The sequence below is a fragment of the Tachyglossus aculeatus genome, chromosome 12, assembly GCF_015852505.1.
Source record: "Tachyglossus aculeatus isolate mTacAcu1 chromosome 12, mTacAcu1.pri, whole genome shotgun sequence".
In the NCBI taxonomy this organism is placed as follows: Eukaryota; Metazoa; Chordata; class Mammalia; order Monotremata; family Tachyglossidae; genus Tachyglossus; species Tachyglossus aculeatus.
This window is the reverse complement of record NC_052077.1, coordinates 43,008,747-43,027,793: the sequence shown is the minus strand read 5'-3', so window position 1 is coordinate 43,027,793 and position 19,047 is coordinate 43,008,747. Positions and strand designations below refer to the sequence as shown.

The 19,047-nt window shown below is 46.7% G+C and overlaps 1 protein-coding gene across 1 annotated transcript in view; it reads right to left on the bottom strand.

The window, feature by feature from the left end:
* Window positions 1-19,047, bottom strand: part of TRAPPC11 (trafficking protein particle complex 11) — an 87,797-nt gene that overhangs the window by 65,047 nt on the left and 3,703 nt on the right. The window contains exons 2-6 of the mRNA XM_038755169.1: window positions 16,381-16,602; window positions 12,030-12,199; window positions 5,627-5,697; window positions 3,555-3,669; window positions 1,001-1,100 (exon numbers count right to left, since the gene is read on the bottom strand). Of these exons, the coding sequence (XP_038611097.1) occupies window positions 1,001-1,100; window positions 3,555-3,669; window positions 5,627-5,697; window positions 12,030-12,199; window positions 16,381-16,584 (660 nt within the window). The 5' untranslated portion in view covers window positions 16,585-16,602. The remainder of the gene's footprint in view (window positions 1-1,000; window positions 1,101-3,554; window positions 3,670-5,626; window positions 5,698-12,029; window positions 12,200-16,380; window positions 16,603-19,047) is intronic.

The window sequence follows — 19,047 nt, the reverse complement described above, 5'->3', positions numbered from 1 at the left end:
AGCTTTAATTCTATTTGTTCTGACGACTTTGACACCCGTCTCCATGTTTTGTTTTGTTGTCTGTCTCCCCCTTCTAGACTGTGAGCCCGCTGTTGGGTAGGGACCGTCGAAACTTTTGGTTGACCCAGAAATGAGGGGTTTCAGTCCCCTGAAAGTCAAGAATTGGCTGCCAGAGCCCCTCTCATGGCATTTATTACTCTATTTTACTTGTACACATTTACTCTTCTATTTATTTTGTTAATGATGTGCCTATAGCTTTAATTCTATTTGTTCTGACGACTTTGACACCCCTCTACATGTTTTGTTTTGTTGTCTGTCTCCCCCTTCTAGACTGTGAGCCCGTTGTTGGGTAGCGACCGTCTCTAGACGTTGCCGACTTGTACTTCCCAAGCGCTTAGTACAGTGCTCTGTACACAGTGAGCGCTCACTAAATACGACTGAATGAATCTCCCCAAGAGGGCAGGGTGTACGGCACCTCGCGGAACGCTCCCGGGAGTCAGAGGGACCTGGGTTCTAGTCCCGGCTCCGCCACCTGTCTGCTGTGTGACCCTGGGCAAGTCACCTCTCTTCTCTGTGCCTCACATCTGTAAAACGGGAACTACGACTGGGAGCCCCGTGTGGGACTCCCACGTGAGAAGCAGCGTGGCTCAGTGGAAAGAGCCCGGGCTTGGGAGTCAGAGGTCACGGGTTCGAATCCCTGCTCTGCCAACTGTCAGCTGTGTGACTTTGGGCAAATCACAACTTCTCTGGGCCTCAGTTACCTCATCTGTAAAACGGGGATTAAGACTGTGAGCCCCCCGTGGGACAACCTGATCACCTTGTATCCTCCCCAGCGCTTAGTACAGGGCTTGGCACATAGTAAGCGCTTAACAAATGCCATTATTATTATTATTATTATTATGTGGGCCACGGACCGTGTCCAACCTGATGACCTTGTATCTCCCCCAGTGCTGGCACACAGTGAGCGCTTACCAAACACCATCAAAAAAATGCTTGTTACCTGATGGGTGGTTTTGTTCAAGAATTCCTTGTGCGACTTCACCCTCCGAATCTCGGTGTAGTAATACGTCTGGGCGTGCTCATAGAAGGCGTTTTCCAATCTGCAGGAGAAACATTCCCACAGCTCAGAGAATGGGATTCTGATTTCCCGGGACACGAAAGCCAACCGGGCGGGTGGGCTAACGGCCCCGCTTCGGTCTGACGGTTTGGACTGAACCCCTTCCTTCCTCTCCCCCTCGTCCCCCTCTCCATCCCCCCCATCTTACCTCCTTCCCTTCCCCACAGCACCTGTATATATGGATATATGTTTGTACAGATTTATTACTCTATTTATTTATTTATTTTACTTGTACATATCTATTCTATTTATTTTATTTTGTTAGTATGTTTGGTTTTGTTCTCTGTCTCCCCCTTTTAGATAGTGAGCCCACTGTTGGGTAGGGACTGTCTCTATATCAATCAATCAATCAATCGTATTTATTGAGCACTTATTGTGTGCAGAGCACTGTACTAAGCGCTTGGGAAGTCCAAGTTGGCAACATATAGAGACAGTCCCTACCCAACAGTGGGCTCACAATCTAAAAGTGGGCTCACAGTCTAAAAAACTATATGTTGCCAACTTGGACTTCCCAAGCGCTTAGTACAGTGCTCTGCACATAGTAAGCACTCAATAAATACGATTGATTGATTGATTGACTGACTGTCCTCGGGGAACGCTCGGTGGCACGTTCCGGAAAGTTGGCCGGGAGGGAGGAGAGGGGCCGTCAACCCGAGGACGCGGTAGCTCGGGTGTGGTACATGCAGCCCGTCCTTCACTCATTCATCCGTATTTACTGAGCGCTTACTGTGTGCGCAGCACTGTACTAAGCGCCTGGGAAGTACAATTCAGCAGCAGATGGAGACAATCCCTGCCCATGATGGGCTCACAGTCAAGAAGGGGGAGACAGACATCAAAACTAGTACACGGGCATCAATATAAAGTACTATAGATATATGCACATCATTAATATAGATAAATAGAATTATAAATATGTACATATGTACACAAGTGCGGTGGGGAGGGGCATTCATTCAATCATATTTATTGAGCGCTTACTGTGTGCACAGCACTGTAGTAAGCATTTGGAAAGTACAATTCGGCAACAGATAGAGACGATCCCTACCCAACAGCGGGCTCACAGTCTAGAAGGGGGGAGACAGACAACAAAACAAGCAAACGGGCATCAGTATAGCACTGTACTAAGCGCTTGGGAAGTACAATTCAGCAGCAAATGGAGACAATCCCTGCCCACGATGGCTCACAGTCTAGAAGGGGGAGACAGACATCAAAACTAGTACACGGGCATCAATATAAAGTACTATAGATATATGCACATCATTAATATAGATAAATAGAATTATAAATATGTACATATGTACACAAGTGCGGTGGGGAGGGGCATTCATTCAATCATATTTATTGAGCGCTTACTGTGTGCAGAGCACTGCAGTAAGCACTTGGAAAGTACAATTCGGCAACAGATAGAGACAATCCCTACCCAACAACGGGCTCACAGTCTAGAAGGAGGGGAGACAGACAACAAAACAAGCAAACGGGCATCAGTATAGCACTGTACTAAGCGCTTGGGAAGTGCAATTCAGCAGCAAATGGAGACAATCCCTGCCCATGATGGGCTCACAGTCTAGAAGGGGGAGCCAAACATCAAAACTAGTACACGAGCATCAATAGCATCAATGTAAATAAAAGGCATTATAGATATATGCATATCATTAATATAAATGGAATTATAAATATGTACATACAGTGCTCAGAACAGTGCCAGCGCTTAGAACAGTGCTTTGCACGTAGTAAGCACTTAACAAATGCCATTATTATTATTATTATTATTACTATTACACAAGTGCTGTGGGGTGGGGAGGGGCATTCATTCAATCATATTTATACTTGTACGTGTACTTCCCAAGCGCTAGTACAGTGCTCTGCACACAGTAAGCGCTCAATAAATACGATTGAATGAATTAATTAATTAACTGAGCGCTGTGTGCAGAGCACTGTAGTAAGCGCTTGGAAAGTACAATTCGGCAACAGATAGAGATGACCCCTACCCAACAACAGGCTCACAGTCTAGAAGGGGGGAGACAGACAACAGAACAAGCAAACGGGCATCAGTAGCACCATTATAAATACGTATTATTCATTCGCTCGTATTTATTGTCCCGCTCTTCACATTCTTGTACAGATCCATAATTTCTATTAATGTCTGTCTCCCCCTCTAGACGGTAAGCTCCTTGCGGGCAGGGAATGTGTCCACAAAATCTGCCACATTTTACTCTCCCGACTGCTTAGTACAGTGCTCTCTGCCTGCTAAATGCTCAGTCAGTACCACTGATTGATGGACTCAGAATGGGCTACTCCTCCGTGCCGGGATCGTGGGCCCAACTTGGGTCACCTCCAGGTCTGCTGGGGCCCGACGCGGAAGGGCCCGCGAGCCGCCCACCTTCTAAGGTATCCGACGACCGCACCCCCTTCCCGGGATGAGCCCCGAGCCGCCTACCTTATAATGTAACCGACCAGGTGATCCGTGTGAGGCAGGACAAAGAGCGACTTTCCGGACAGTTCGCAGGCGTTACACAGAGCTGCTGCCCTTTCTGAGGCGATGACGTCTTCCCCTGATGGAGGAGAGGGAGGGAGAGAGGGAGACAGGGAGACAGGGAGGGGGAGAGTAGGAGACAAGGAAAGAGGGAGACAGGGAAAAAAGGAAAGAAGGAAAGAGGGAAAGAGGAGGAGAGGGAGAGAAGGAAAGCGGGAAAGAGGGGAGAGGGAGAGAGGGAAAGAAGGAAAGAGGAAGAGAGGGAAAGAGGGAGAAAGGGAGAGAAGGAAAGAGAGAGAGAGGGAGAGAAAGAAAGAGGGAGAGGGAGAGAGGGAGAGAGAGGGAGAGAGGGAGAGAGGGAGAGAAGGAAAGAGGGAGAGAGGGAAAGAGGGAGAGAAGGAAGGAGGGAGAGAGGGAAAGAGGGAAAGGGGGAAAGGGGGAGAGGGAGAGAAGGAAAGAGGGAGAGAGGGAGATTAGGAAAGAGGGAGAGAAGGAAGGAGGGAGAGAGGGAGAGAGGGAGAGGGAGAGAAGGAAACGGAGAGAGGGAGAGAAGAAGAGAGGGAGAGAAGGAAAGGGAGAGGGAGAGAAGGAAAGAGGGAGAGAAGGAGACAGGGAGAGGGAGAGAAGGAAAGAGGGAGAGAGGGAGAGAAGGAAAGAGGAAAAGAGGAAGAGTGGGAGAGAAGGAAAGAGGGAGAGAAGGAGACAGGGAGAGGGAGAGAAGGAAAGAGGGAGAGAGGGAGAGAAGGAAAGAGGGAGAGAGGGAGAGAAGGAAAGAGGAAAAGAGGAAGAGTGGGAGAGAAGGAAAGAGGGAGAGAGGGAGAGAAGGAGAGAGGGAGTGGGAGAGAAGGAAAGAGGGAGAGAGGGAGTGGGAGAGAAGGAAAGAGGGAGAGAGGGAGAGAAGGAAAGAGGAAAAGAGGAAGAGAGGGAGAGAAGGAAAGACGGGGAGAGAAGGAGAGAGGGAGAGAAGGAGAGAGGGAGAGAGAGAGCCGTCAGTAAGGACGTCGATTACCACTGAGGCAGGCAAAACGACGCTCGGCCTCTCAGACGTTCCCAGAGACTTGGAACGTATTTGGAACAGAGATGGACAGAGAACAAACGGAACAGAGACGCGGTACATATTTGGGTTGGAAATCCTCTGGGCATTTGAGGATTAGTCATATGCACGTCCATCTCCCCTCTCTAGGCTATAAGCTCGTTGCGGGCAGGGAACGTGCCTGCTAATTCTGTTGTGCTGGGCTCTCCCAAGTGCTTAGCAATAATAATAATAATAATAATTTTGGTATTGGGTAAGTGCTTACTATGTGCCAGGCACTGCACTAAGCGCTAGGGTGGATAAAAGCAAATGGAGTTGGACACAGTCCCTGTCCCACGGGGGGCTCCCAGTCTCCATCCCCATTTGACAGATGAGGGAACTGAGGCCCAGAGAAGTGAAGTGACTCGCCCAAGGTCACGCAGCAGACAAGCGGCAGAGCCGGAATTACGGCCCATGACCTTCTGACTCGGTGCTCTGTACATAGCAGCGTGGCTCAGTGGAAAGAGCGTGGGCTTTGGAGTCAGAGGTCATGGGTTCAAATCCCCGCTCCGCCAACTGTCAGCTGTGTGACTTTGGGCCAGTCACTTCACTTCTCTGGGCCTCAGTTCCCTCCTCTGTAAAATGCGGATTAAGACTGTGAGCCCCCCGTGGGACAACCTGATCCCCTTGTAACCTCCCCAGCGCTTAGAACAGTGCTGTGCACATAGTAAGCGCTTAATAAATGCTTTCATTATTATTATTATTATTATTATTATTATTATTACTACTATTATTATTATTATTATAGCACGGAATTGTTTGCAAATCTCAGACTCGGGCCAGGATGCAACGGGCTCAGGGAGGCGAACCACCGAGGCTTCACCGATGCGGGAGGGAATAGTCGCCGATGAGGCTCGATGCCCCCCAGCTTTGGGGATCCCAAAGCTCCCGCCGGGGACTGGCGCGGAAGCGGCTTTGGGAAGACGGGTTTGGGAAAAGCCTGAGCGGGACTGGCTCGTCTTACCCGGGGGCAGGGGCGTCTTCTTCTGGATCAGGACCACGGCAACTTTGGTGTTTCTTCCTTGCAAACTTTGCCTGCGGTTTTGAGGAGGATTGGAGAGAACGGTGAGTTTCCAATTCACCCCCTGAGTTTACCAATAACAGGATCAAAATTGTTACGATCCCCCGCCCACAAGGAGCTTCCCGGTGACTCTGTGCTTAGTACAGTGCTCTGCACATGGTAAGCGCTCAATAAATACGATTGATCAGCATCGTCGTCAATCGCATTTATTGAGCGCTTACTGTGTGCAGAGCACTGGACTAAGCGCTTGGGAAGTACAAATTGGCAACATCTAGAGACGGTCCCTACCCAACAGTGGGCTCACAGTCTAAAAGGGGGAGACAGAGAACAAAATCAATCACTCAATCAATCGTATTTATTGAGCGCTTACTATGTGCAGAGCACTGTACTAAGTGCTTGGGAAGTACAAATTGGCAACATATAGAGACGGTCCCTACCCAACAGTGGGCTCACAGTCTAAAAGGGGGAGACAGAGAACAAAATCAATCAATCAATCGTGTTTATTGAGCGCTTACTATGTGCAGAGCACTGTACTAAGCGCTTGGGAAGTACAAATTGGCAACACAAAACCAAACATACTAACAAAATAAAATAGAATAGATATGTACAAGTAAAATAAATAAATAGAGTAATCAATATGTACAAACATATATACAGGTGCTGTGGGGAAGGGAAGGAGGTAAGAAGGGGGGATGGAGAGGGGGACGAGGGGGAGAGGAGGGAAGGGGTTGAGTGTGGGAAGGCCTCCTGGAGGAGGTGAGCTCTCAGTAGGGCCTTGAAGGGAGGAAGAGAGCGAGCTTGGCGGATGGGCAGAGGGATTGGGGGCATCCCGGGCCAGGGGGAGGACGTGGGCCGGGGGTCGACGGCGGGACGGGCGAGAACGAGGTACGGGGAGGAGATTAGCGGCGGAGGAGCGGAGGGTGCGGGCTGGGCTGGAGAAGGACAGAAGGGAGGGCAGGGAGGAGGGGGCGAGGGGACGGACGGACAGCCTTGAAGCCCAGGGTGAGGAGTTTCTGCCTGATGCGCAGACTGATTGGATTGATGATGATGACTCAGTCACGGCATCCAGGGCTTGGTGGACTGAGGGGAACGACCCTCGGGTGTATTTTTGGTTTGCTTTTCTTGAAAAATCGTATCTGTTAAGCACTTCCTTTGCACTGGCACTGTTCCAAGGGCTGGGCTAGATACAAAGTAATCAGGTTGGACCCAGTCCGTGTCCCTCCTGGGGCTCCCGGTTTTAAGCCCCGCATTTCAAGTGAGGTAACTGAGGCACAGAGAAGCGAAGCGACTCCTCCCCTTCGCCCACTCCCTTCTGTGTCGCCCTGACTTGCTCCAGTCATTTATAATAATAATAATGATGGTATTTATTAAGCGCTTACTATGTGCAAAGCACTGTTACAAGGTTACAAGGTGATCAGGTTGTCCCTCGGGGGGCTCACAGTCTTAATCCCCATTTTACAGATGAGGGCACTGAGGCCCAGAGAAGTGAAGTGACTTGCCCAAAGTCACTCAGCTGACAACTGGCGGAGCCGGAATTTGAACCCACGACCTCTGACTCCAAAGCCCGGACTCTTTCAACTGAGCCACGCTCCAGCCCCACAGCCAATCCGATTATCTTGATGATGATGATGATGGCATTTCTTAAGCGCTTACCATGTGCAAAGCACTGTTCTAAGCGCTGGGGGGATACAAGGTGATCACACCGTCCCACGGGGGGCTCACAGTCTTCATCCCCACTTAGCAGATGAGGTAACTGAGGCTCAGATAATAATAATAATAATGATGGCATTTATTAAGCGCTTACTATGTGCAAAGCACTGTTCTAAGCGCTGGGGGGATACAAGGTGATCACACCGTCCCACGGGGGGCTCACAGTCTTCATCCCCACTTAGCAGATGAGGTAACTGAGGCTCAGATAATAATAATAATGATGATGGCATTTATTAAGCGCTTACTATGTGCAAAGCACTGTTCTAAGCGCTGGGGAGGTTACAAGGGGATCAGGTTGAGAAGCAGCGTGGCTCAGTGGAAAAGAGCCCGGGCTTTGGAGTCAGAGGTCATGGGTTCGAATCCCGGCTTTGCCAATTGTCAGCTGTGTGACTTTGGCCAAGTCACTTAACTTCTCTGGGCCTCAGTTCCCTCATCTGTAAAATGGGGATTGACTGTGAGCCCCCCGTGAGACAACGTGATCACCTTGTAACCTCCCCAGCACTTAGAACAGTGCTCTGCACATAGTAAGCGCTTAATAAATGCCATTATTATTATTATAATCAGGTTGTCCCACGGGGGGCTCCCAGTCTTAATCCCCATTTTACAGACGAGGTAACTGAGGCCCAGAGAAGTTAAGTGACTTGCCCAAGGTCACACAGCAGACATGCGGCGGAGCCGGGATTCGAACCCCTGACCTCTGACTCCAAAGCCTGGGCTCTTTCCACTGAGCCACACTGCTTCTCTTGTATCCACCCCACAATTCAATAAATACGATTGATGATGATGATGATTACTATTATCTAACTATTTATTTATGCATATTAATGCCCGTCTCCCCCTCTAGACTGCGAGCTCGCTGTGGGCAGGGAATGTGTCTATTTGTTGTCGTGTCGTCCTCTCCCAAGCGCTCAGAACGGTGCTTTGCACCCGGTAAGTGCTCAATAAATACGACCGAATAACGGAATGAACTTGCCCATAGTCACACAGCAAACAAGTGGCTGAAGCGGGATTAGAACCCAGGTCCTTCTCACTCCCGGCCCCGCGGCTTCTCGGGGTCTTTCCCAGAGGGCAAACTGGGGTCTGTATCCCCATCGGAGCCCCCCGCCTCGGGCAGATCAGGCCGAGAGCCCCTCGCTTCCCACCCGGGGCTGTGGAGACCGACCCCGGAGAAGCAGCGTGGCTCAGTGGAAAGAACCCGGGCTTTGGAGCCGGAGGTGGTGGGTTCAAATCCCGGCTCCACCACTTGTCAGCTGGGTGACTTGGGGCAAGTCACTTCACTTCTCTGACCTCATCTGGAAAATGGGGATGAATCAATCAATCAATCAATCCTATTTATTCATTCATTCAATCGTATTTATTGAGCGCTGACTGTGTGCAGAGCACTGGACTAAGCGCTTGGAAAGTCCAAGTTGGCAACATATAGAGACGGTCCCTACCCAACGGTGGGCTCACAGTCTAGAAGGGGGAAACAGAGAACAAAACACAACATATTAACAAAATAAACAGAATAAATATGTACAAGTAAAATAGAGTGACAAATATGTCCAAACATATATACTTATATACAGGTACTGTGGGGAAGGGAAGGAGGTAAGGCGAGGGAGATGGGGAGGAAGGGGAGAGGAAGGAGGGGGCTTAGTGTGTCAATCAATCAATCGTATTTATTGAGCACCTACTGTGTGCAGAGCATTGTACTAAGCAGCTAATTGTCCGCTGTGTGACTTTGGGCGAGTCACTTAACTTCTCTGTGCCTCAGTTCCCTCATCTGTAAAATGGGGATGACGACCGTGAGCCCCACATGGGACAACCTGATCACCTTTGTAACCTCCCCATTGCTTAGAACAGTGCTTTGCACATAGTAAGCGCTTAATAAATGCCATCATCATCATTATTATTATTACTAAGTGCTTGGGAAGTACAAGTTGGCAACATATAGAGACTCTCCATTTATATTAATGTCCGTCCCCCCTCTAGACTGTAAGCTCCTTGCGTGCAGGGAATGTCTGTTATACTGTACTCTCCCGAGAGCTCAGTACAGTGGTCTGCACACAGTGAGTTATCCATTTATATTATTCATTCATTCAATCGTATTTATTGAGCGCTTACTGTGTGCAGAGCACTGTACTAAGCTCTTGGGAAGTCCAAGTTGACAACATATCAAGACGGTCCCTACCCACCAGCGGGCTCACAGTCTAAAAGGGGGAGACGGAGAACAAAACCAAACATACTAACAAAATAAAATAAATAGAATAGAGATGGACAAGTAAAATAAAATGAAGGCTGTGAACCCCCCGTGGGGCAACCTGAACACCCTGTAACCTCCCCAGCGCTTAGAACAGCGCTTTGCACATAGTAAGCGCTTCATAAATGCCATTATAATATAAAAAAACCCCGGTCCTGCTCCGGGACCCCAAGATCCCCTCCCCGGGCACCGCGGCCAGGTCATCAACATCATCACCAATCGTATTTATTGAGCTCTTACTATGTGCAGAGCACTGTACTAAGCGCTTGGGAAGTCCAAATTGGCAACGTATAGAGACAGTCCCTACCCAACAGTGGGCTCACAGTCTAAAAGGGGGAGACGGAGAACAAAACCAAACATACTAACAAAATAAAATAAATAGAATAGATATGTACAAGTAAAATAAAATGAAGGCTGTGAACCCCCTGTGGGACAACCTGATCACCCTGTAACCTCCCCAGCGCTTAGAACAGCGCTTTGCACATAGTAAGCGCTTCATAAATGCCATTATAATATAAAAAAACCCCGGTCCTGCTCCGGGACCCCAAGATCCCCTCCCCAGGCACCGCGGCCAGGTCATCATCCTCATCATCATCAATCGTATTTATTGAGCGCTTACTATGCGCAGAGCACTGTACTAAGCGCTTGGGAAGTCCAAATTGGCAACATATAGAGACAGTCCCTACCCAACAGTGGGCTTACAGTCTAAAAGGGGGAGACGGAGAACAAAACCAAACATACTAACAAAATAAATAGAATAGATATGTACAAGTAAAATAAAAGGAAGGCTGTGAACCCCCCGTGGGACAACCTGATCACCCTGTAACCTCCCCGGCGCTTAGAACAGCGCTTTGCACATAGTAAGCGCTCATAAATGCCATTATAATATAAAAAAACCCCGGTCCTGCTCCGGGACCCCAAGATCCCCTCCCCGGCCACCGCGGCCAGGTCATCATCATCATCATCATCATCAATCGTATTTATTGAGCGCTTACTATGTGCAGAGCACTGTACTAAGTGCTGGGGAAGTCCTAATTGGCAACATCTAGAGACGGTCCCTACCCAACAGTGGGCTCATAGTCTAAAAGGGGGAGACGGAGAACAAAACCAAACATACTAACAAAATAAATAGAATAGATATGTACAAGTAAAATAAAAGGAAGGCTGTGAACCCCCCGTGGGGCAACCTGATCACCCTGCAACCTCCCCAGCGCTTAGAACAGCGCTTTGCACATAGTAAGCGCTTCATAAATGCCATTATAATATAAAAAAACCCCGGTCCTGCTCCGGGACCCCAAGATCCCCTCCCCGGCCACCGCGGCCAGGTCATCATCATCATCATCATCATCAATCGTATTTATTGAGCGCTTACTATGTGCAGAGCACTGTACTAAGTGCTGGGGAAGTCCTAATTGGCAACATCTAGAGACGGTCCCTACCCAACAGTGGGCTCACAGTCTAAAAGGGGGAGACGGAGAACAAAACCAAACATACTAACAAAATAAATAGAATAGATATGTACAAGTAAAATAAAAGGAAGGCTGTGAACCCCCCGTGGGACAACCTGATCACCCTGTAACCTCCCCAGCGCTTAGAACAGTGCTTTGCACATAGTAAGCGCTTCATAAATGCCATTATAATATAAAAAAACCCCGGTCCTGCTCCGGGACCCCAAGATCCCCTCCCCAGGCACCGCGGCCAGGTCATCATCATCATCATCATCATCAATCGTATTTATTGAGCGCTTACTATGCGCAGAGCACTGTACTAAGCGCTGGGGAAGTCCAAATTGGCAACATCTAGAGACGGTCCCTACCCAACAGTGGGCTCACAGTCTAAAAGGGGGAGACGGAGAACAAAACCAAACATACTAACAAAATAAATAGAATAGATATGTACAAGTAAAATAAAAGGAAGGCTGTGAACCCCCCGTGGGACAACCTGATCACCCTGTAACCTCCCCAGCGCTTAGAACAGCGCTTTGCACATAGTAAGCGCTTCATAAATGCCATTATAATATAAAAAAGCCCCGGTCCTGCTCCGGGACCCCAAGATCCCCTCCCCGGGCACCGCGGCCAGGTCATCATCCTTATCATCATCAATCGTATTTATTGAGTGCTTACTATGTGCAGAGCACTGTACTAAGCACTTGGGAAGTCCAAATTGGCAACATCTAGAGACGGTCCCTACCCCACAGTGGGCTCACAGTCTAAAAGGGGGAGACGGAGAACAAAACCAAGAGGAGCCAGGTGACTCCTACAAGGCCCAGCGGTCCTTCTACGGGCTTGCTGGCTTTCCTGCTCTTTGGGGGCTCGCCCGAAGCGCAGACTGGGATTCCCCGGAGAATTCCCGCCGCTTCCGGAAGCCAACGGGACCCGCGTCCGACGGCCCTACCTGACGATCTCCACTCGGGTGGCGCATTCGGACTGCTTCTCCTTCCACTGGGGCTCGTCCCAGTCCAGCTCGTAGAAGACCACCACGAGGGCCGGCACCAGGGTCAGGTGTTTGTTCATCCAGCTGGTCTTCAGGATCCCCTTGGGGATGTACCACTCGTAGGAGGTCCTCTGGGCAGGCCATAGTCAATCAATCAATCAATCAATCGTATTTATTGAGCGCTTACTATGTGCAGAGCACTGTACTAAGCGCTTGGGAAGCACAAACTGGCAACACATAGAGACAGTCCCTACCCAACAGTGGGCTCACAGTCTAAAAGTCATCAACGGACATTGGGACCGGGAAGGGACGTCACCCCGAACCCCCCCCCCCGCCCCACAACGTCTCTTCCCACGGAGGGCGACCCAGAGAGTCCCAATAATAATAACGGTATTTGTTAAGCGCTTGCCGTGTGCCACGCAAAGAGCCCGGGCTTGGGAATCAGAATAATAATGGCATTTATTAAGCGCTTACTACGTGCCAAGCCCCGTTCAAAGCGCTGGGGAGGTTACAAGGTGATCAGGTTGTCCCACGGGGGGCTCACACTCTTAATCCCCATTTGACAGATCAGGGAACTGAGGCACGGACAAGTGAAGCGACTTGCCCAAAGTCACACAGCTGACAAGCGGCGGAGCCGGGATGGGGATTAAGACCGTGATCCCCTTGTGGGACAGGGACTGTTTCCAACCTGATCATCATCATCATCATCAATCGTATTTATTGAGCGCTTACTATGTGCAGAGCACTGTACTAAGTGCTTGGGAAGTACAAATTGGCAACATATAGAGACAGTCCCTACCCAACAGTGGGCTCAACAGTCTAAAAACCTGATCATCTTAAATCTACCCCAGCGCTTAGTAATAATGATAATAATAATAATGATGGCCTTTAGTAAGCGCTTACTATGTGCACAGCACTGTTCTAAGCGCTGGGGAGGTTACAAGGTGATCAGGTTGTCCCACGGGGGGCTCACGGTCTTAATCCCCATTTTACAGATGAGGGAACTGAGGCCCAGAGAAGTGAAGTGACTTGCCCCAAGTCACCCAGCTGACAATTGGCAGAGCCGGGATTTGAACCCACGACCTCTGACTCCAAAGCCCGGGCTCTTTCCACTGAGCCGCGCTGCTTCTCAATCAGAAGTCGTGGGTTCCGATCCCGGCGCTGCCGCTAATCAGCTGTGTGACTTTGGGCAAGACACGTCACTTCTCTGGGCCTCAGTGACCTCATCCGAGGCAAATGGGGATTCATTCATTCATTCAATCGCATTTATTGAGCGCTTACTGTGTGCAGAGCACTGTACTAAGCGCTTGGGAAGTACAATTTGGCAACATATAGAGACGGTCCCTACCCAATGATGGGCTCACAGGCTAGAAGATGTGATACAAAGTAATCACATCTAGGGGATGAAGACTGTGAGCTCCATGTGGGACAACCTGATGACCTTGTATCTACCACAGTGCTTAGAACAGTGCTTAGTACATAGTAAACGCTTAACAAATGATTATTATTGCTAAGCACTGGGGTGGATATGAGCAAATCGGGTTAGAAATAGGCCCTGTCCCACCTGGGGCTCAAACTCTTAATCCCAGTTTTCCAGATGAGGTAACTGAGGCCCAGAGATGTGAAGTGATTTGCCCAAGGCAACACAGCAGACTGCCACATAGTAAGTACTTAACAAATTATTATTATTGTTAAGCACTGGGGTGATCACTGGCACATGGTAGGCGCTTAACAAATTATTATTATTGTTGAGCACTGGGGTGATCACTGGCACACAGTAAGCGCTTAACAAATTATTATTATTATTGTTGAGCACTGGGGTGGATACAAGCAAATCGGATTAGACACAGGCCCTGTCCCACCTGCGGCTCAAACTCTTAACCCCAATTTTCCAGATGAGGTAACTGAGGCCCAGAGATGTGAAGTGATTTGCCCAAGGCAACACAGCAGACTGGCACATAGTAAGCGCGTAACAAATTATTATTATTGTTAAGCACTGGGGTGATCACTGGCACATAGTAAGCGCTTAACAAACTATTATTATTGTTGAGCACTGGGGTGATCACTGGCACATAGTAAGCGCTTAACAAATTATTATTATTGTTAAGCACTGGGGTGATCACTGGCACATAGTAAGCGCTTAACAAACTATTATTATTGTTCAGCACTGGGGTGATCACTGGCACATAGTAACCGCTTAACAAATTATTATTATTGTTAAGCACTGGGGTGATCACTGGCACATAGTAAGCGCTTAACAGACTATTATTATTGTTGAGCACTGGGGTGATCACTGGCACATAGTAAGCGCTTAACAAATTATTATTATTGTTAAGCACTGGGGTGATCACTGGCACATAGTAAGCTCTTAACAAATTATTATTATTGTTAAGCACTGGGGTGATCACTGGCACATAGTACGCGCTTAACTATTATTATTGTTGAGCACTGGGGTGATCACTGGCACATAGTAAGCGCTTAACAAATTATTATTATTGTTAAGCACTGGGGTGATCACTGGCACATGGTAAGCGCTTAACAAATTATTATTATTGTTGAGCACTGGGGTGATCACTGGCACACAGTAAGCTCTTAACAAATTATTATTATTGTTAAGCACTGGGGTGATCACTGGCACATAGTAAGCGCTTAACAAACTATTATTATTGTTGAGCACTGGGGTGATCACTGGCAAATGGTAAGCGCTTAACAAATTATTATTATTGTTAAGCACTGGGGTGATCACTGGCACATAGTAAGCGCTTAACAAATTATTATTATTGTTGAGCACCGGGGTGATCACTGGCACACAGTAAGCTCTTAACAAATTATTATTATTGTTAAGCACTGGGGTGATCACTGGCACATAGTACGCGCTTAACAAACTATTATTATCGTTGAGCACTGGGGTGATCACTGGCATATAGTAAGCGCTTAACAAATTATTATTATCATTGAGCACTGGGGTGGATACGAGCAAATCGGGTTAGACATAGGCCCTGTCCCACCTGGGGCTCAAACTCTTAATCCCGATTTTCCAGATGAGGTAACTGAGGCCCAGAGATGTGAAGTGATTTGCCTGAGGCAACACAGCAGACTGGCACATAGTAAGCGCGTAACAAATTATTATTATTGTTAAGCACTGGGGTGATCACTGGCACATAGTAAGCGCTTAACAAATTATTATTATTGTTGAGCACTGGGGTGATCACTGGCACACAGTAAGCTCTTAACAAATTATTATTATTGTTAAGCACTGGGGTGATCACTGGCACATGGTAAGCGCTTAACAAATTATTATTATTGTTGAGCACTGGGGTGATCACTGGCACACAGTAAGCTCTTAACAAATTATTATTATTGTTAAGCACTGGGGTGATCACTGGCACATAGTACGCACTTAACAAACTATTATTATTGTTGAGCACTGGGGTGATCACTGGCACATAGTAAGCGCTTAACAAATTATTATTATTGTTAAGCACTGGGGTGATCACTGGCACATAGTAAGCACTTAACAAATTATTATTATTGTTGAGCACTGGGGTGATCACTGGCACACAGTAAGCTCTTAACAAATTATTATTATTGTTAAGCACTGGGGTGATCACTGGCACATGGTAAGCGCTTAACAAATTATTATTATTGTTGAGCACTGGGGTGATCACTGGCACACAGTAAGCTCTTAACAAATTATTATTATTGTTAAGCACTGGGGTGATCACTGGCACATAGTACGCGCTTAACGAACTATTATTATTGTTGAGCACTGGGGTGATCACTGGCACATAGTACGTGCTTAACAAACTATTATTATTGTTGAGCACTGGGGTAATCACTGGCACATAGTAAGCGCTTAACAAATTATTATTATTGTTAAGCACTGGAGTGATTGATCACTGGCACATGGTAAGCGCTTAACAAATTATTATTATTGTTGAGCACTGGGGTGATCACTGGCACATAGTAAGCGCTTAACAAATTATTATTATCGTTGAGCACTGGGGTGGACACGAGCAAATCGGGTTAGACACAGGCCCTGTCCCACCTGGGGCTCAAACTCTTAATCCCGATTTTCCAGATGAGGTAACTGGAATCATTATAAATAATCTTATTTATTATTAGAACAGTGCTCTGCACATAGTAAGCGCTTCATAAATGCTATCATTATTACTAGAACGGTGCTCTGCACATAGTAAGCGCTTATTAATCAATGCCATCATTAGACGGGGGGTGGGGGGACGACGACAGGGGACCAAACCGAGCCAGGAGAGACAGTTTTCCTCGATTTGGGCCAGACAGGGGTACTCACCTTGGGCCTGCACTTGGGGTACTCGTGGTCCCCGGGGAGCACTTTGAAGGAAATGGGAACGCGGTCGGCCCTCCGGTTGGCGCAGAAGGCGTCCCACACCGCCCGGTGCACGGCGTTGTAGACGACGTCCAGGCCCGTGAGGGTGACGAAGGCCATCGGCCGGCAGCACAGCTCCACCGGGAAGTCCCAGCGGGTGGGACTCATGCCGGCCGCTTCCCGCACCTGGAACGGGACGGCGGGCCCGTTAACCGCGTCCGACTTGGGAGAACCCCCTCCCCGCCCCGCCTCTCCCCACCCAAGCAGGCGGATTTCCTTAATCGTATTAATAATATGATTATTGATATCAATCAATCAATCAATCAATCGTATTTATTGAGCGCTTACTATGTGCAGAGCACTGTACTAAGCGCTTGGGAAGTACAGATTGGCATCACATAGAGACAGTCCCTACCCAACAGTGGGCTCACAGTCTAAAAGGGGGAGACAGAGAACAGAACCAAACATACCAACAAAATAAAATAACACTAATAAGGGTCGTGGAGGAGCCCTGTTTCTACGGTGCTTTGCACACAGTGAGTGTTCAATAAACAAATAATAAATAAATAAACAATAAAGCGCTTAGAACAGTGCTCTGCACATAGTAAGCGCTTAATAAATGCCATTACATAATATATACGATTATTATTACTGGCAATAATAACAGCAACGATAAGGGTCATGGAGGTGTCCTATTAGTACAGTGCTCTGCACACAGGAAGTGCTTAATAAATAAGATTATCAATAATAACCGCTCAATAAATATGATTATTATTAATACTAATAAGGGTCGTGGAGGTGCCCTGTTAGTACAGTGCTTTGCACACAGGAAGTGTTCAATACGATTATTATTATTGGCAACAATAATAACAACAATAAGGGTCATGGAGGTGTCCTATTAGTACAGTGCTTTGCACACACTAAGTGCTTAATAAATAAGATTATCAATAATACTAAGTGCTCGATAAATATGATTATTAATAATACTAATAAGGGTCGTAGAGGAGCCCTGTTAGTACAGTGCTTTGCACACAGTAAGTGTTCAATAAATACAATCATTGATATTGGCAATAATAATAACAACAATAAGGGTCATGGAGGTGTCCTATTAGTACAGTGCTTTGCACACAGTAAGTGCTTAATAAATAAGATTATCAATAATACTAAGCGCTCGATAAATATGATTATTAATAATACTAATAAGGGTCGTGGAGGAGCCCTGTTAGTACAGTGCTTTGCACACAGTAAGTGTTCAATAAATGCGATTATCGTTATTGGCAATAATAAGAATAATAACAATAGGGTTCATGGAGGTGCCCTATTAGTACAGTGCTCTGCACACTGTAAGTGCTTAATAAATAAGATTATCAATAATACTAAGCGCTCGATACATATGATTATTAATAATACTAATAAGGGTCGTGGAGGTGCCCTGTTAGCACAGTGCTTTGCACACAGTAAGTGCTTAATAAGATTATCAATAATAATAATAAGCGCTCGATAAATATGATTATTAATAATACTAATAAGGGTCGTGGAGGAGCCCTGTTAGTACAGTGCTTTGCACACAGTAAGTGTTCAATAAATGCGATTATCGTTATTGGCAATAATAATAATAATAGGGGTCATGGAGGTGCCCTATTAGTACAGTGCTCTCCACACAGTAAGTGCTTAATAAATAAGATTATCAGTAATAATAATAAGCGCTCGATAAATATGATTATCAATAATACTAATAAGGGTTGTGAAGGAGTCCCGGTAGTACAGTGCTTTGCACACAGTAAGTGTTCAATAAATACGATTATTATTATTGGAAATAATAACAACAATAAGGGTCATGGAGGTGTCCTGTTAGTACAGTGCTCTGCACACAGTAAGTGCTTAACAAATAAGATTATCAATAATAAGCGCTCAATAAATATGATTATTAATAATACTAATAAGGGTCGTGGAGGTGCCCTGTTAGTACAGTGCTTTGCACACAGTAAGCATTCAATACGATTATTATTATTGGCAATAATAATAATAACAATAAGGTCATGGAGGTGCCCTATTAGTACAGTACTCTGCACACAGTAAGTGCTTAACAAATAAGATCATCAATAATACTAAGCGCTCGATACATGTGATTATTAATAATACTAATAAGGGTCGTGGAGGTGCCCTGCTAGTACAGTGTTTTGAACACAGTAAGCGCTCAATAACTATGATTAATAATAAGGGCTGTGGAGGGGCCCTATTAGTAAGTACTCTGCACACAGTAAGTGCTTAATAAATAAGATTATCAATAATAATAATAAGAGCTCGATAAATATGATTATTAATAATACTAATAAGGGTCATGGAGGAGCCGTGTTAGTACAGTGCTTTGCACACAGTAAGTGTTCAATAAATATGATTAATAATAAGGGCCATGGAGGTGCCCTATTAGTACAGTGCTCTGCACACAGTAAGTGCTTACTAAATAAGATTATCAATAATAATAATAATAATAAGCTCTCAATAAATATGACTATTAACAATACTAATAAGGGTCGTGGAGGAGCCCTGTAAGTACAGTGCTTTGCACACAGCAAGTGTTCAATAAATACGATTATTACTATTGGCAATAATAATAACAATAAGGGTCAT